The 13,671-nt window shown below is 45.6% G+C and overlaps 1 protein-coding gene across 1 annotated transcript in view; it reads left to right on the forward strand.

Moving 5' to 3' along the window:
- Positions 1–13,671, forward strand: part of LOC308579660 (uncharacterized protein) — a 60,112-nt gene that overhangs the window by 7,656 nt on the left and 38,785 nt on the right. Inside the window, exons 8-19 of the mRNA XM_081180592.1 lie at positions 1,420–1,898; positions 2,400–2,495; positions 2,807–3,037; positions 4,059–4,081; positions 5,800–5,921; positions 6,147–6,179; positions 6,647–6,787; positions 9,924–10,450; positions 10,947–11,042; positions 11,344–11,574; positions 11,902–11,924; positions 12,922–13,043. Of these exons, the coding sequence (XP_081036718.1) occupies positions 1,420–1,898; positions 2,400–2,495; positions 2,807–3,037; positions 4,059–4,081; positions 5,800–5,921; positions 6,147–6,179; positions 6,647–6,787; positions 9,924–10,450; positions 10,947–11,042; positions 11,344–11,574; positions 11,902–11,924; positions 12,922–13,043 (2,124 nt within the window). The remainder of the gene's footprint in view (positions 1–1,419; positions 1,899–2,399; positions 2,496–2,806; positions 3,038–4,058; positions 4,082–5,799; positions 5,922–6,146; positions 6,180–6,646; positions 6,788–9,923; positions 10,451–10,946; positions 11,043–11,343; positions 11,575–11,901; positions 11,925–12,921; positions 13,044–13,671) is intronic.

Here is a 13,671-nt window from a genome sequence, read left to right on the forward strand (position 1 = left end):
CATTACCTGGGCAGCTTGGCCATTCTTTTGTGATAGTAAATACTTTAGTTCCTGAATTCAGGTCACAGGCTCACCCTATTCATACACAAATATGCCCTTATGAATGGACTTTCCCCATTTTCCTCCCTTACTGCAGAGGAATATTTGGGGCTATTGGGAGAGTCAAAATGGCTTCAGGATTGCTCTCCCGTATGATTTCAGACACATGGTTCATGTATTGAGTTATGTGTGCATTTATGTACAGTGGTACCTCAGGTTAAGTACTTAATTTGTGCCGGAGGTCCATACTTAACCTGAAACTGTTCTTAACCTGAAGCACTATTTCTGGGTTAGCTGAGTCTGTAACCTGAAGCGTATGTAACCCGAGGTATCACTGTATTTATTTTGTATTTGAGAACTTAAAATTCTTATAACGAAGTGATATTTCACTGACAAAGGGTGCATTCATTGAGAAAACAGGGCTAAGTGAAAACACCTGCTGCTAATAGCTGCCCTGCGGTGTGATTAGCAAATATCTGGATACCCTTTAGCTGAGCTGTTTGCAAAGGCCGTTTGCAGAGTTCGTTCCAGAGGTGGTTATTGCACATTATCAGACGCCGGCGATTCTGTCAAAACCATTCACTAAAAATTGGCACCTTGATGGAGGGCTGGGCTGTTTCTCCTCTGTATGCGGTGGCTACTAACTAGATAGAAGCTGTGAGTGGAGGAAGGCGGGGGAGGGGGACGGCAATTCATTCATTAGCTTGCAAAGTAGTCTGAGGCTGTCGTGCTGATAGTAAATAAAATTACAACAAACTCCACCAGCTCCCACAGGGAAATGGTTCCTTAAACGAGCATCCACCAAGATGCTGGAAACGATGCCTTATGAGGAACGGTTAAGGGAGCTGGGCATGTTTAGCCTGGAGAAGAGGAGGTTAAGGGGTGATATGATAGCCATGTTCAAATATATAAAAGGATGTCACATAGAGGAGGGAGAAAGGTTGTTTTCTGCTGCTCCAGAGAAGCGGACACGGAGCAATGGATCCAAACTACAAGAAAGAAGATTCCACCTAAACATTAGGAAGAACTTTCTGACAGTAAGAGCTGTTCGACAGTGGAATTTGCTGCCCAGGAGTGTGGTGGAGTCTCCTACTTTGGAGGTCTTTAAGCAGAGGCTTGACAACCATATGTCAGGAGTGCTCTGATGGTGTTTCCTGCTTGGCAGGGGGTTGGACTCGATGGCCCTTGTGGTCTCTTCCAACTCTAGGATTCTATGATTCTATGATTCTAAGAATGAGCACTCATTTAAAATAAACAAATATATATATATATTTCCACCGTATCAAAGCAGCTCGGGGCTCCACCCAACTCCAAGGCAGCAGAGATCCTGAGTTTCCCGGAAACCCGAATTTCCAGGAAAGGGAACACGCCCATTTGCAGACGGAAAAGAGAGAAAGCGAAACCAGCTCCCTCTTCCTGGCGAAGCAAGCATGGCTGCTTCTGAGGGTCCCATCCGGGATCTCCGCGAGGAAGCCACTTGCTCCATTTGCCTAGAGTATTTCAGGGATCCAGTGATCATCCCGGAGTGTGGGCACAACTTCTGCCGATCCTGCCTGATCCAGTGCTGGGGGAAATCCGAGGGAGAGGCTTCCTGCCCTCAGTGCAGGGAAACAGTGGAGCAAAGCAGCATCAGGAAAAACCAGCAGCTGGCAAATTTTGTAGAAATAACTAAGAAATTCAGCCATCTGGGGGGGAAAGAGGAAGGAGAAGGAAAGGGGAGGGTCTGCGAGAAGCACCAGGAGCCCCTGAAGCTCTTCTGCAAGGAGGACCAAAGCCCCATCTGTGTGGTGTGTGACAAATCCAAGGAGCACAAAAGCCACGAGGTGGTTCCTCTGGAGGAGGCGTCCCAGGAGTACAAGGTGGGAAAAGGCAGTGGGTCTTTCTTGGGGGTGGAAGAGCTGCAGACAAGAGGGGCTTGTAATAATGATAATGATGATAATGATCATATTGTAATGTATTCTCTCAGCTTGCAGCCCAAAAGGTATTCTCCTGATACAACTAAACTTCTAAAAATTAATACAATAAACATTTATTTTTCTTTTTGAGGGATTAAAGTGCACCGGTGTCCCCCTGAATGCAGGCTGCAGTAACTCCCCTGGGACAAAAGATTACAACATCTAGGATTAATTTAATAAAAAGGAGGGGGGAGATGTTGGAGGTGTGCTCAGTGTGAGGGACAAATAGCAAAACCCCCATGTTTCTCAGCTCTGATATAGGGCAGCCCCATTTCTGCCTCAACTGGGATGAACAAGGGGAACCTCTGCAAAAGACCCAGGGATGTGGGGCAGGGAGCAAACATAGGATTCAGCTTGCCTGTTAATGTGTAACGCAGCCCAATTTGGATTTTGTTTTCTTTTCAGGATCAGATCAGCAGCTGCCTAGACAATGTGAAGAAGGAGAGAGAGAAAATTCTAGTATTTAAAGCAAACACAGAAAAGGAAAGCCAAGACCTGCTTGTAAGAACCATTGTTACTTGAAGGTGAAAAAGTGCTATAGTCTAGAATCGATATGGGGGGGGGGGAGAGAGAGAGAGAATATGCAATACAGAAAGAGGTTTCTTTGTGAATGGTCTGATGTCCCACAGAGCATGAAAGACCATTTAAAGGAGGGGATGGACTTGTGAGTTTTTATGAAGCTCTTTCTCTGCTGAATATGTCAGAAGTGGCCTTCCAAGGGAATTTGGATAACTGGCCTCTTCATCCTGCAAGAGAAGACTAGATGCCTGATCCTGGCCGACTGTTCTCTTCTTTCAATCTCTTTGCTGCAGAAGCAAACAGGTGCAGAGAGGGAAAAGATGGTGGCTGAGTTCAGGCGACTGCACCAGTTTCTGGAAGAACAAGAGAAACGTATTCTGGCCCAGATGGCAGAAGTGGAGAAGGAGATTGCAGCCCAAAGGGAGGAGCACCTGGCCAGACTCTCCAGGGAACTCTCCTCTCTTGAAGGCCTCATCCGGGAGATGGAGGAGAAGCTTCAGGAACCAGCGAGTGAACTCCTGCAGGTGAGGCCTCATCCTGATGCGAGAGGGTGGAGTGTGATGCTTCAGACTATAGGCAGGAGAATAACATCTTAGCCCCCGCCCCGCCAAAGAAACCTGTTCTAAATTAAACAATTGGTACATGAAGTGTGAAAGGCCTGGGATCACAAAAGCGGCCTTACTTGATCAAACCACAAGCCCCTTCATTCTCTCATCATGTTCTCCCATTGGCCAACCAGAGGTCTCTGGGAAAATTTAAAAACCAGTAGCTCTCTGCCCACCTTTTTCCACAGTAAGTGCTGGTCAGCTGCTTAGTACAGTGGTACCTCGGGTTACATACGCTTCAAGTTACATACGCTTCAGGTTACAGACTCCGCAAACCCAGAAATAGTACCTTGACTTAAGAACTTTGCTTCAGGATGAGAACAGAAATTGTGCTCCAGCGGCAGCGGGAGGCCCCATTAGCTAAAGTGGTGCTTCACGTTAAGACCAGTTTCAGGTTAAGAATGGACCTCCGGAACGAATTAAGTACTTAACCTGAGGTACCACTGTATTGATAACTGGGGTCATCCGGAGGTTTGGAGCATGTTTTCAGCAATATGCTGGTGACTCTCATTTACACCTTCCAGCGGAAGTGCTGGACCATTGTCTTGTCTCTCTAACAGACTGGATGAGAGCCAGCAAACTGAAAGGCAATCCAGATAAGACTGAAGGAGCTATTAGTGGGTGGTTCCCTAGACCGGATGGGTGGGAGATGGCCTGCTCTTGATGGGGTTGCACTTCCTTTGAAGGAGTGGATACATAGCTTGGGGGTTGTAGATGGGGCTGCCTCTGAAGTCAGTTTGTATTATTTAGTTGTTCTTGTTTTGTTTTTTTATGAATTTTATGTTTTTATCTTGTGATTTTATCTGGGGAACTGCTGAGAGACCTGCGGGTATAGGGTGGTATACAAAATCGATAATGACAACAGCAGAATTAACAAAAACAAACTGATGACAGTGCTCTGGCTCCACTGACATCTTTCCTTCTCTTTCTTTCCCTCCAGGATATTGGAAGCTTCTTGCAGAGGTAAGTGATGGAAAACCCCTTCCTTATTCTGATGCTACAAAAGTTCCTGTTTAACAGGTGGGAAACTCGCTCTCCAGTTCCTCCTTCCAGAGATAGCTTAGGACTCCATCGTCCATTCCACAAGATCACAGACAAAAACAGGGACACATTTTCCTAGTCATTTGTAGCTATTGGTCTCATCTAGAATCATGGGAAGGAAGCCATTCCTTGTTCCCCTCCATTACATATTTCTCCCTTTTCCTTGATGGATTCATTTACTCCGGAATAGATACAAAAAAGTGGGAGCATTCCTTATAGAAAAGGGAAAAGGGAAAGGACCCCTGACTGTTAAGTCCAGTCACGAACGACTCTGTGGTTGCGGCTCTCATCTCGCTTTACACGCCGAGAGAACAGGTGTTTGTCCACAGATAGCTTTTCTGGGTCTTGTGGCCAGCATGACTAAGCCGCTTCTGACGCAATGTAACACCGAAACTAGAGCAGCGCACGGAAAGAAGAAGAAGAAGAGTTTGGATTTGATATCCCGCCTTTCACGCCCTTTAAGGAGTCTCAAAGCGGCTAACATTCTCCTTTCCCTTCCTCCCCCACAACAAACACTCTGTGAGGTGAGTGGGGCTGAGAGACTTCAGAGAAGTGTGACTGGCCCAAGGTCACCCAGCAGCTGCATGTGGAGGAGCGGAGACGCGAACCTGATTCCTCAGATTACGAGACTACCACTCTTAACCACTACACCACACTGGCTAAATTTACCTTCCCGCCGGAGCGGTACCAATTTATCTACTTGCACTTTTTGGTGTGCTTTTGAACTGCTAGGTGGGCAGGAGCAGGGACTGAGCAACGAGAGCTCACCCCATCGCAGGGATTTGAACCGCCAACCTTCAGATCAGCAAGCCAAGAGGCTCAGTGGTTTAGACCACAGCGCCACCCGCGTCCTTTAAATATCCAGTGTATTTCAGGCTCCTGCTGGTTCTGGCCAGTGGCCCATCTCATCCAGCATCCTGTTTTCACAGTGCTTAACCAGATGCCAGTGGGAAACCGATGGGCAGGATCTGAGCCCCAGAGGACACTCCCCTCCTGTGTTTCAGAGGCACCACTGCCTTTGACCCAGCCATCGTGAAGAGAACCCGCTGAGAGCCTTCTCCCCCAAACACCTGCAACATCTTCAAACACTCATGAATTTTGAGAATCTTCCATGTTTAGAAAATACTGCTTTAATTTCCAATATCCTCTGTATTTTTAAATATATTACCACTGTGCTAAAATACATTTATGATGTTAAATGCAAAAGCCATTCTAAAGCATTCTGAACTTCCTTATATTTCAGAAATGCACATACCAGACCTATTTTATTTTGCTCATTAATCACCTGAAATTCTTCACTAAAACTGGTGTAGTCCTAAAATCTCTGCGTAAGGACCCGGTATTGCTCACTCTCATAAAAAAATAATTTGCATATATCAGCTTCTTTACCTTCAATCTCATATTCATATATTTCCTTCAGTATATTTTGGAAGCAGGTGTGTGTTTGTTGTTCTTCAACTTAGATGCTTTCTAAATCCACACATCATCCTATATGCTCCGTTTTGCGATAGGAAAAACCCTGCTCCCAAGTCTTCATGATATATCCATCATGCCTTTATCATCAGGATGAGACACCTGTCTTCTCAGAAAGCTCCTTGCATTCGAAGGATGTTGGCTTGACTTTGTTCTTCTCCTCCCAGGTCTCAGGAGAAGGAGAACTTAGAGGATCCTCCTGTGGCTTTTCCTCCTGACCTGAAGTGGAGAATCTGGGACTTCTGCGATATTAATCCCTTCCTGGAGGGGGTCATGAAGCAGTTCAGAGGTAGTAAAGAAGAGCTGAAAGTATGTTATAATGGATGTTTATAAGTGTTCATGGCAGGCTTCTGATCATACAGAATATAAGCCATGCCAGGAAAATGGAAGGTTTATTAGTTTATTCTTTTTCAATATCAAGAAGTCACACTGGCTACAATCTCATAAGCTCATATTGTTGTTTGTTGTCTGAATGATGGTGTGATGCTAATCTTGGTTCCTTTTTCTCTTCCAGACACTGTGGAATATGGACTTCAGCTGCAAAAAGGTACAAATTATTATTATTATTATTATTATTATTATTATTATTATTATTATTATTACAGTGGTACCTCAGGTTACATGCGCTTCAGGTTACATACGCTTCAGGTTACAGACTGCTAACACAGAAACAGTGCTTCGGGTTAAGAACTTTGCCTCAGGATGAGAACAGAAATCGTGCTCCGGCGGCAGCAGGAGGCCCCATTAGCTAAAGTGGTGCCTCAGATAAAGAATGGACCTCCGAAACGAATTAAGTACTTAACCCAAGGTACCACTGTAATGTGTGTTAAGTGCTTTGAACTCTTGAAAGATCTGCAAATGTTTCAAGAAGTTGAGGAACATCCCTGTCTCAAATGCAGAACCATGGAGTCCCTGTTCATTTCAGAGCAGATGCTGTTTCTGTCATGTTCCTAAAGAAAAGTCAGCTTTCCCGTTGACGTCGTTTCTCTTCTCTTTCTTCATCTGCCCCCACAGAAAACATAACTTTGGATCCAGACACAGCAAATCCCTGGCTCATCCTCTCTGAGGATCGCAAGAGTGTGAAAGAGGGAGAAGTGCGTCAAGACCTGCCAGACAATCCTGAAAGATTTGACACAGATGGCGATGTGCTGGGATGTGAGGGTTTCACAGGAGGCAGACATTTCTGGGAGGTCATTGTGGGAAAAGAGGAGGGGTGGGGGGTGGGGGTGGCCAGAAAGTCTGTGAAGAGGAAGGGTGTTTTGTATTTTAATACTACGGAAGGGATCTGGGGTTTGGGGAAGTGGGACGGTGTGTACAAGTTCTGCTCCCCCCTTGAGGCCCCTGTTCCAAGTGAGGAGCCCAAGAGGATCCGAGTGGCCCTGAACTGTGAAGGGAGACGGGTGTCCTTTTACGATGCAGACACAGCAGCCCTCCTCTGCACATTCCTGGCAGACTGCTTTTCAGAAGAGACCCTCCTGCCCTACTTTTATGTGAGCGAGAAAGCGAACCTGAGACTCTCTTGACTGAAGGTGCAGACAGACAAGCATATATTCATGGCCATCATGACATATTGAGTCTCCTCTTCAGGACTGAGCTGACAGGCACTTCAGGAGAAACTATATTTGCAGAACTGTGATTGGCCATCCCTTGTGTCAATCATGATGCAACTCTCCCTTCTCAGGCCAGTTTTGTGAATGACACTGATGGATTGGGTCGCCTTTCAGTCCCCAAACTTGCCTGTTCTCTCTCCCTTGGGAACCGGCTATTTCTGTCAGTGCAGGAGGTGCAAAGGGGGAAAGAAGCAAGAAAATAATTTAGGAAACAACAGCAAAGCTCCCCACATTCCTGTTTCCTGTAGTTCTCTCTCCAACCTCCAATTCTGACACATTTTCTATAGACAATACCATCATCTTTTCTGAATAAAATCAGAATTATGTACGGGCATCACTTAAAACATTTCCTCAGCCTCAATCCTGAACTCATATTCCCTTTTCCTCCCCGCAAGACCTCCACTGGCCGTGGAGATGGAAGTTCCAAAATTCCATTTTTTTGCTACTCCTCAGGGAAGCTTATGTGGCAATTCAGCAAAATCTCCATATCCAAAGATGGTTTGCTAGTTTGAGTACAGTCGGCCCAAAATTCATGCGCAACTTACTTGCGTGATCTCAGCCTGGAGCCCTTTGTCAAAACACAAATTAATAAATAGAAAGAGGGCGAAAGACCGGGAAAAACTGTTGGAAGGGACTGTGTGAGATCTTACAATAGTCTCCAGAGCCCAGAAAGCATTTTTTTTTTCGGGGGGGGGGGGCTTTGGTAATGGTGGAAAGAGTTTCTAAGTCCACCTTGTTTACTGACCTCTAGAAAGGTCAAGATCTCTGGCTTCAGACAAGCAGTATGGTTGCTTGGTGGGCGTTTTTGGGGGTCTTCCTGACTTACACTATATTGCCCTTGCATGCTGACCCCAGAGACGTAACCCCTCTGCAGGTTTTGGGTCTCGATGTAACAAAATCCCCTTTGACAGTGAAGAGCCTCTCAGAAGTTCTGAGGAGAAAACATTGGCAATCTAGAGAATTTTGGGGTATATGTGTGTGGTAAATTCCCATGTATAAAATTATTTTCACCAAGGTGGTTTGTAATGAAGAGTCAGATACTTACCTGTATTTTGAGAGATCCCCTCCTTTTATCCTTTTGTATAACGAGCCTAAAATAATTTGGGGATATGTTTCATGCGCTAACATGTTTGATTCTACTAAAGATTGTACTTCTTGTTGCTCCTGTGCTGTTTGGAACTCAACTGTGTAATATCCATTCCCCCTGACACTTCCTCCAGGGATTTTAGGAGGGTGATATCCTGTTTTATCCTCGGAGGAACCCTGTGAGGTAGAAGAGGCTGAGCTGAGAGACTTAGAAAAAGGAGACACATTAAAGTTCATGGTCAAAAGGGATTCGAACCTGGGCCTTGTCATCCCAAGTCCAACACACTGTGCACTCAGAATTTGAAATCTTAACAAGGGTCCCATCAGAGATGTGCTTCAAAGCCCTCCCTGCAAAGTTCCTCCACAGTGGTATGTCGGGTTATGAACGTAATTTGTTCCGGAGGTCCGTTCGTAAGCCGAAACTGTTCTTAACATGAGGCGTACTTTCACTAAGGTGGCCTCCCACTGCCCAGTCACCCTGTGAAGGAGGGAGGAAAACCCAAAACGATGGTGTGCAAGCCCCTATATAGACTTTTGAAACTGCCCACCTGTAGCACAAGACCAAACCCCCAAAATATCGGACATACATCACAGAAGGAGGCAGTCTTCAGCAGAAATCCTTCTGTCAGGATACCTGTTAAAGGTCACAGATTGCATGACCAGGGCAGCTTGGCCATTCTTTTGTGATAGTAAATACTTTAGTTCCTGAATCCAGGTCACAGGCTCACCCTATTCATACACAAATATGCCCTTATGAATGGACTTTCCCCATTTTCCTCCCTTACTGCAGAGGAATATTTGGGGCGATTGGGAGAGTCGAAATGGCTTCAGGATTGCTCTCCCGTATCATTTCAGACACATGGTTCATATATTGAGTTATGTGTGCATTTATGTACAGTGGTACCTCAGGTTAAGTACTTAATTCGTGCCGGAGGTCCGTACTTAACCTGAAACTGTTCTTAACCTGAAGCACTATTTCTGGGTTAGCTGAGTCTGTAACCTGAAGCGTATGTAACCCGAGGTATCACTGTATTTATTTTGTATTTGAGAACTTAAAATTCTTATAACGAAGTGATATTTCACTGACAAAGGGTGCATTCATTGAGAAAACAGGGCTAAGTGAAAACACCTGCTGCTAATAGCTGCCCTGCGGTGTGATTAGCAAATATCTGGATACCCTTTAGCTGAGCTGTTTGCAAAGGCCGTTTGCAGAGTTCGTTCCAGAGGTGGTTATTGCACATTATCAGACGCCGGCGATTCTGTCAAAACCATTCACTAAAAATTGGCACCGGGATGGAGGGCTGGGCTGTTTCTCCTCTGTATGCGGTGGCTACTAACTAGATAGAAGCTGTGAGTGGAGGGGGGCGGGGGAGGGGGACGGCAATTCATTCATTAGCTTGCAAAGTAGTCTGAGCCTGACGTGCTGATAGTCAACAAAGCTACAACAAACTCCACCAGCTCCCACAGGGAAATGGTTCCATAAACGAGCAGCCACCAAGGATGAGCACTTATTTAAAATAAATAAATATATATATTTCCACCATATCAAAGCTGCTCGGGGCTCCACCCAACTCCTAGGCAGCAGAGATCCTGAGTTTCCCGGAAACCCGAATTTCCTGGAAAGGGAACACGCCCATTTGCAGGCGGAAAAGAGAGAAAGCGAAACCAGCTCTTTCTTCCTGGCGAAGCAAGCATGGCTGCTTTTGAGGGTCCCGTCCGGGATCTCTGCGAGGAAGCCACTTGCTCCATTTGCCTGGATTATTTCAGTGATCCAGTGATCATTCATGAGTGTGGGCACAACTTCTGCCGATCCTGCCTGATCCAGTGCTGGGAGAAATCCGAGGGAGAGGCTTCCTGCCCTCAGTGCAGGGAAACAGTGGAGCAAAGCAGCATCAGGCGAAACCAGCAGCTGGCAAATGTTGTGGAAATAGCCAGGAAATTCAGCCATCTGGGGGGGAAAGAGGAAGGAGAAGGAAAGGGGAAGATCTGCGAGAAGCACCAGGAGCCCTTGAAGCTCTTCTGCAAGGAGGACCAAAGCCCCATCTGTGTCGTGTGTAATGTATCCAAGGAGCACAAAAGCCACGAGGTGGTTCCTCTAGAGGAGGCGTCCCAGGAGTACAAGGTGGGAAAAGGCAGTGGGTCTTTCTTGGGGGTGGAAGAGCTGCAGACAAGAGGGGCTTCCAATAATGATAATGATGATAATGATCATATTGTAATGTATTCTCTCAACTTGCAGCCCAAAAGGTATTCTCCTGATACAACTAAACTTCTAAAAATTAATACAATAAACATTTATTTTTCTTTTTGAGGGATTAAAGTGTGCCGGTGTCCCCCTGAATGCAGGCTGCAGTAACTCCCCTGGGATGAAAGATTACAACATCTAGGATTAATTTAGTAAAGAGGCGGGGGAAGATGTTGGAAGTGTGTTCAGTGTGGGGAATAAATAGCAAAACCCCCATGTTTCTCAGCTCTGATATAGGGCAGCCCCATTTCTTCCTCATCTGATATGAAAAAGGGGAACCTCTGCAAAAGACCCAGGGATGTGGGGCAGGGAGTTGTGTTAATGTTGTTGTGTTAATGTGTAGCGCAGCCAAACTTGGACTTTGTTTTCTTTTCAGGCTCAGATCAGAAGCTGCCTAGACAATGTGAGGAAGGAGAGAGAGAAAATTCTAGTTTTTAAAGCAGACACAGAAAAGGAGAGCCAAGATCTGCTTGTAAGTATCATTGCTACTTTAAGGTGAAAAAGTGCTATTGTCTAGAATCAATATGGGGGGGCAATGAATATGAAATACAGAAAGAGGTTTATTTTTTGAATGGTCTGATCTCCCACAGAGCATGAAAGACCATTTAAAGGAGCGGGTGGGCTTGTAAGTTTTTACGAAGTTCTTTCTCTGCTGAATATGTCAGCAGTTGCCTTCCAAGTTAATTTGGATACCTGGCCTCCTCATCCTTTAACAGGAGGCTAGATGCCTGATTTTGGCCCACTGTTCTCTTCTTTCAACCTCTTTTCTGCAGAAACAAACAGGTGCAGAGAGGGAAAAGATGGTGGCTGAGTTCAGGCAACTGCACCAGTTTCTGGAAGAACAAGAGAAACTTCTTCTGGCCCAGATGGCAGAAGTGGAGAAGGAGATTGCAGCCCAAAGGGAGGAGCACCTAGCCAGACTCTCCGGGGAACTCTCCTCTCTTGGCAGCCTCATCCGGGAGATGGAGGAGAAGCTTCAGGAACCAGAGAGTGAACTCCTGCAGGTGAGGCCTCATCCTGATGTGAGAGGGTGGAGTGTGCTGCTTCAGACTACAGGCATTTTTAGTCACATAAAATTGTTGCTGGAAGGAAAACAGTACATGAAGGATGAAAGGCGTTAGTCCTGGGGTCACAGAAGGGGCCCTGCTAGATCAAACCTCTTCATTCTAGCATCATGTTCTCTCATTGGCCAACCAGAGGTCTCTTGAGAAGCCTGAAAAACAGTAGTGCTCTCCAAACCTGTGATTCCCAGCAGTTGCCACTCAGCTGCTTGGTATTTATAACTGACTGCAGAAATGGCTCCACTGACATCTTTCTTTCTTTCCTTCCAGGATATTGGAAGCTTCTTGCAGAGGTAAGTGATGGGAAACCCCTGCCTTATTACAGTGGTACCCTGGGTTACATACGTTTCAGGTTACAGATTCCGCTAACCTAGAAATAGTCCTTCAGGTTAAGAACTTTGCTTCAGGATGAGAACAGAAATTGTGCTCCGGCGGCGCGGCAGCAGCAGGAGGCCCCATTAGCTAAAGTGGTGCTTCAGGTTAAGAACATTTTCAGATTAAGTACAGATCTCTGGAACGAATTAAGTTCTTAACCTGAGGTACCACTGTATTATGCTATGAATGTTCCAGTTTAACAGGTGGGAAACTCAGTCTCCACTTCCTCCTTCCAGAGATAGTTTAGAACTTCATCGTCAATTTCACAAAATCACAGACAAAAACAGCGACACATTTTTGTGGTAGTTTGTGGTTTCAGCAACTGGAGTTCAGAGGCACCACTGCCTTTGACCTATTCATTGTGAATAGTAGCCGCTGAGAGCCTTGTCCTCCGGACAACTTCAAACATTCTTGATTTCTGAGAATCTTCCATGTCTACAAAATATTGCTTTAATTTCCAATATTTTCTCCATTTTTAAATGTAACCACTGTGCTAAAATACATTTCTAATGTTAATCGCAAAAACCATTCTAAATCATTCTGCACTTCCTTATATTTCAGAAATGCACGTACCAAATCTATTTTGTTCTACTCATTAAAGCTTCACTAAAATTGGTGTAGTCCTAAAATCTCTGCGTAAGGACCCAGTATTACTCACTTTTTCAAAAAAATAGTTTGCATATATCAGCTTCGTTGCCTTCAAACTCATATTCCTATATTTCCTTCAGTACATTTCAGTTTTCTTTCAACTCATTAGGTGTTCTCTAGATCCACACATCAACCACATTCTTTCCATAGGAAAACCCTGCTCCCAAGTCTTCATTATGGCTTTATTGTCAGGATGAGACACCTGCCTTGTCAGAAAGCTCCTTGCATTGCAAAGATGGTGGCTTGAATTTGTTCTTCTCCTCCCAGGTCTCAGGAGAAGGAGAACTTAGAGGATCCTCCTGTGGCTTTTCCTCCTGCCCTGAAGTGGAGGATCTGGGACTTCAGCGATATAAATCCCTTCCTGGAGGGCGTCATGAATAAATTCAGAGGTACTAAAGAAGGGCTGAAAATATTTTATACTGGATATTTAAAACTGCACATCAAATGCTCCAGGTCATTAGCGGTGCCAGAAAAATGGAATGTTTATTCTTTTTCAATATCAAGAAGTCACACTTTCCTATGTAGATGACTCACAACTGATTTTTCTTATGCAATTGAAAGAGGAGGATAAACCCTTCTTGCTGGGCTCTGGAAGCTCCTGCGAGATCTTGGGGGAGCCTCCCAGATTCCAGTCAGCAAGGTAAAAGGCTTGAAAGCTCTTGCCACGAAGGGTTTGGCAACCCCGCAAATCACATTTAAGCCATCCTCCTTGCTTACTGGGCTCTGAAAGGCTCCTGAGAGATCTCATGCGGCTGTCTTGAGATCTCAGAAGGCAGGGGTGAATCCGGGGGTCATTCTGACTTTGCACGATTACAAGTTGTTTGTAAAAAGTTGTCCCTGACCTCTTCCCATCTCAGCCAGGCTTTGGGTGCTTTCACACATCTCACTTTTGGGGCATTTTGCCTGTTTCTTTGGCCCCGAGATTGGTGTAAGGGGTGCAGGAGGGAGGGGGGCTGTCCAGGAGCCAGCCAGGAGCAGAGGGGACTGGGGCTCAGGCCTCCCGTCTTGGAAAAGGGG

This window comes from Podarcis bocagei (assembly GCF_964188305.1).
Source record: "Podarcis bocagei genome assembly, chromosome: 2".
Classification (NCBI taxonomy): domain Eukaryota; kingdom Metazoa; phylum Chordata; class Lepidosauria; order Squamata; family Lacertidae; genus Podarcis; species Podarcis bocagei.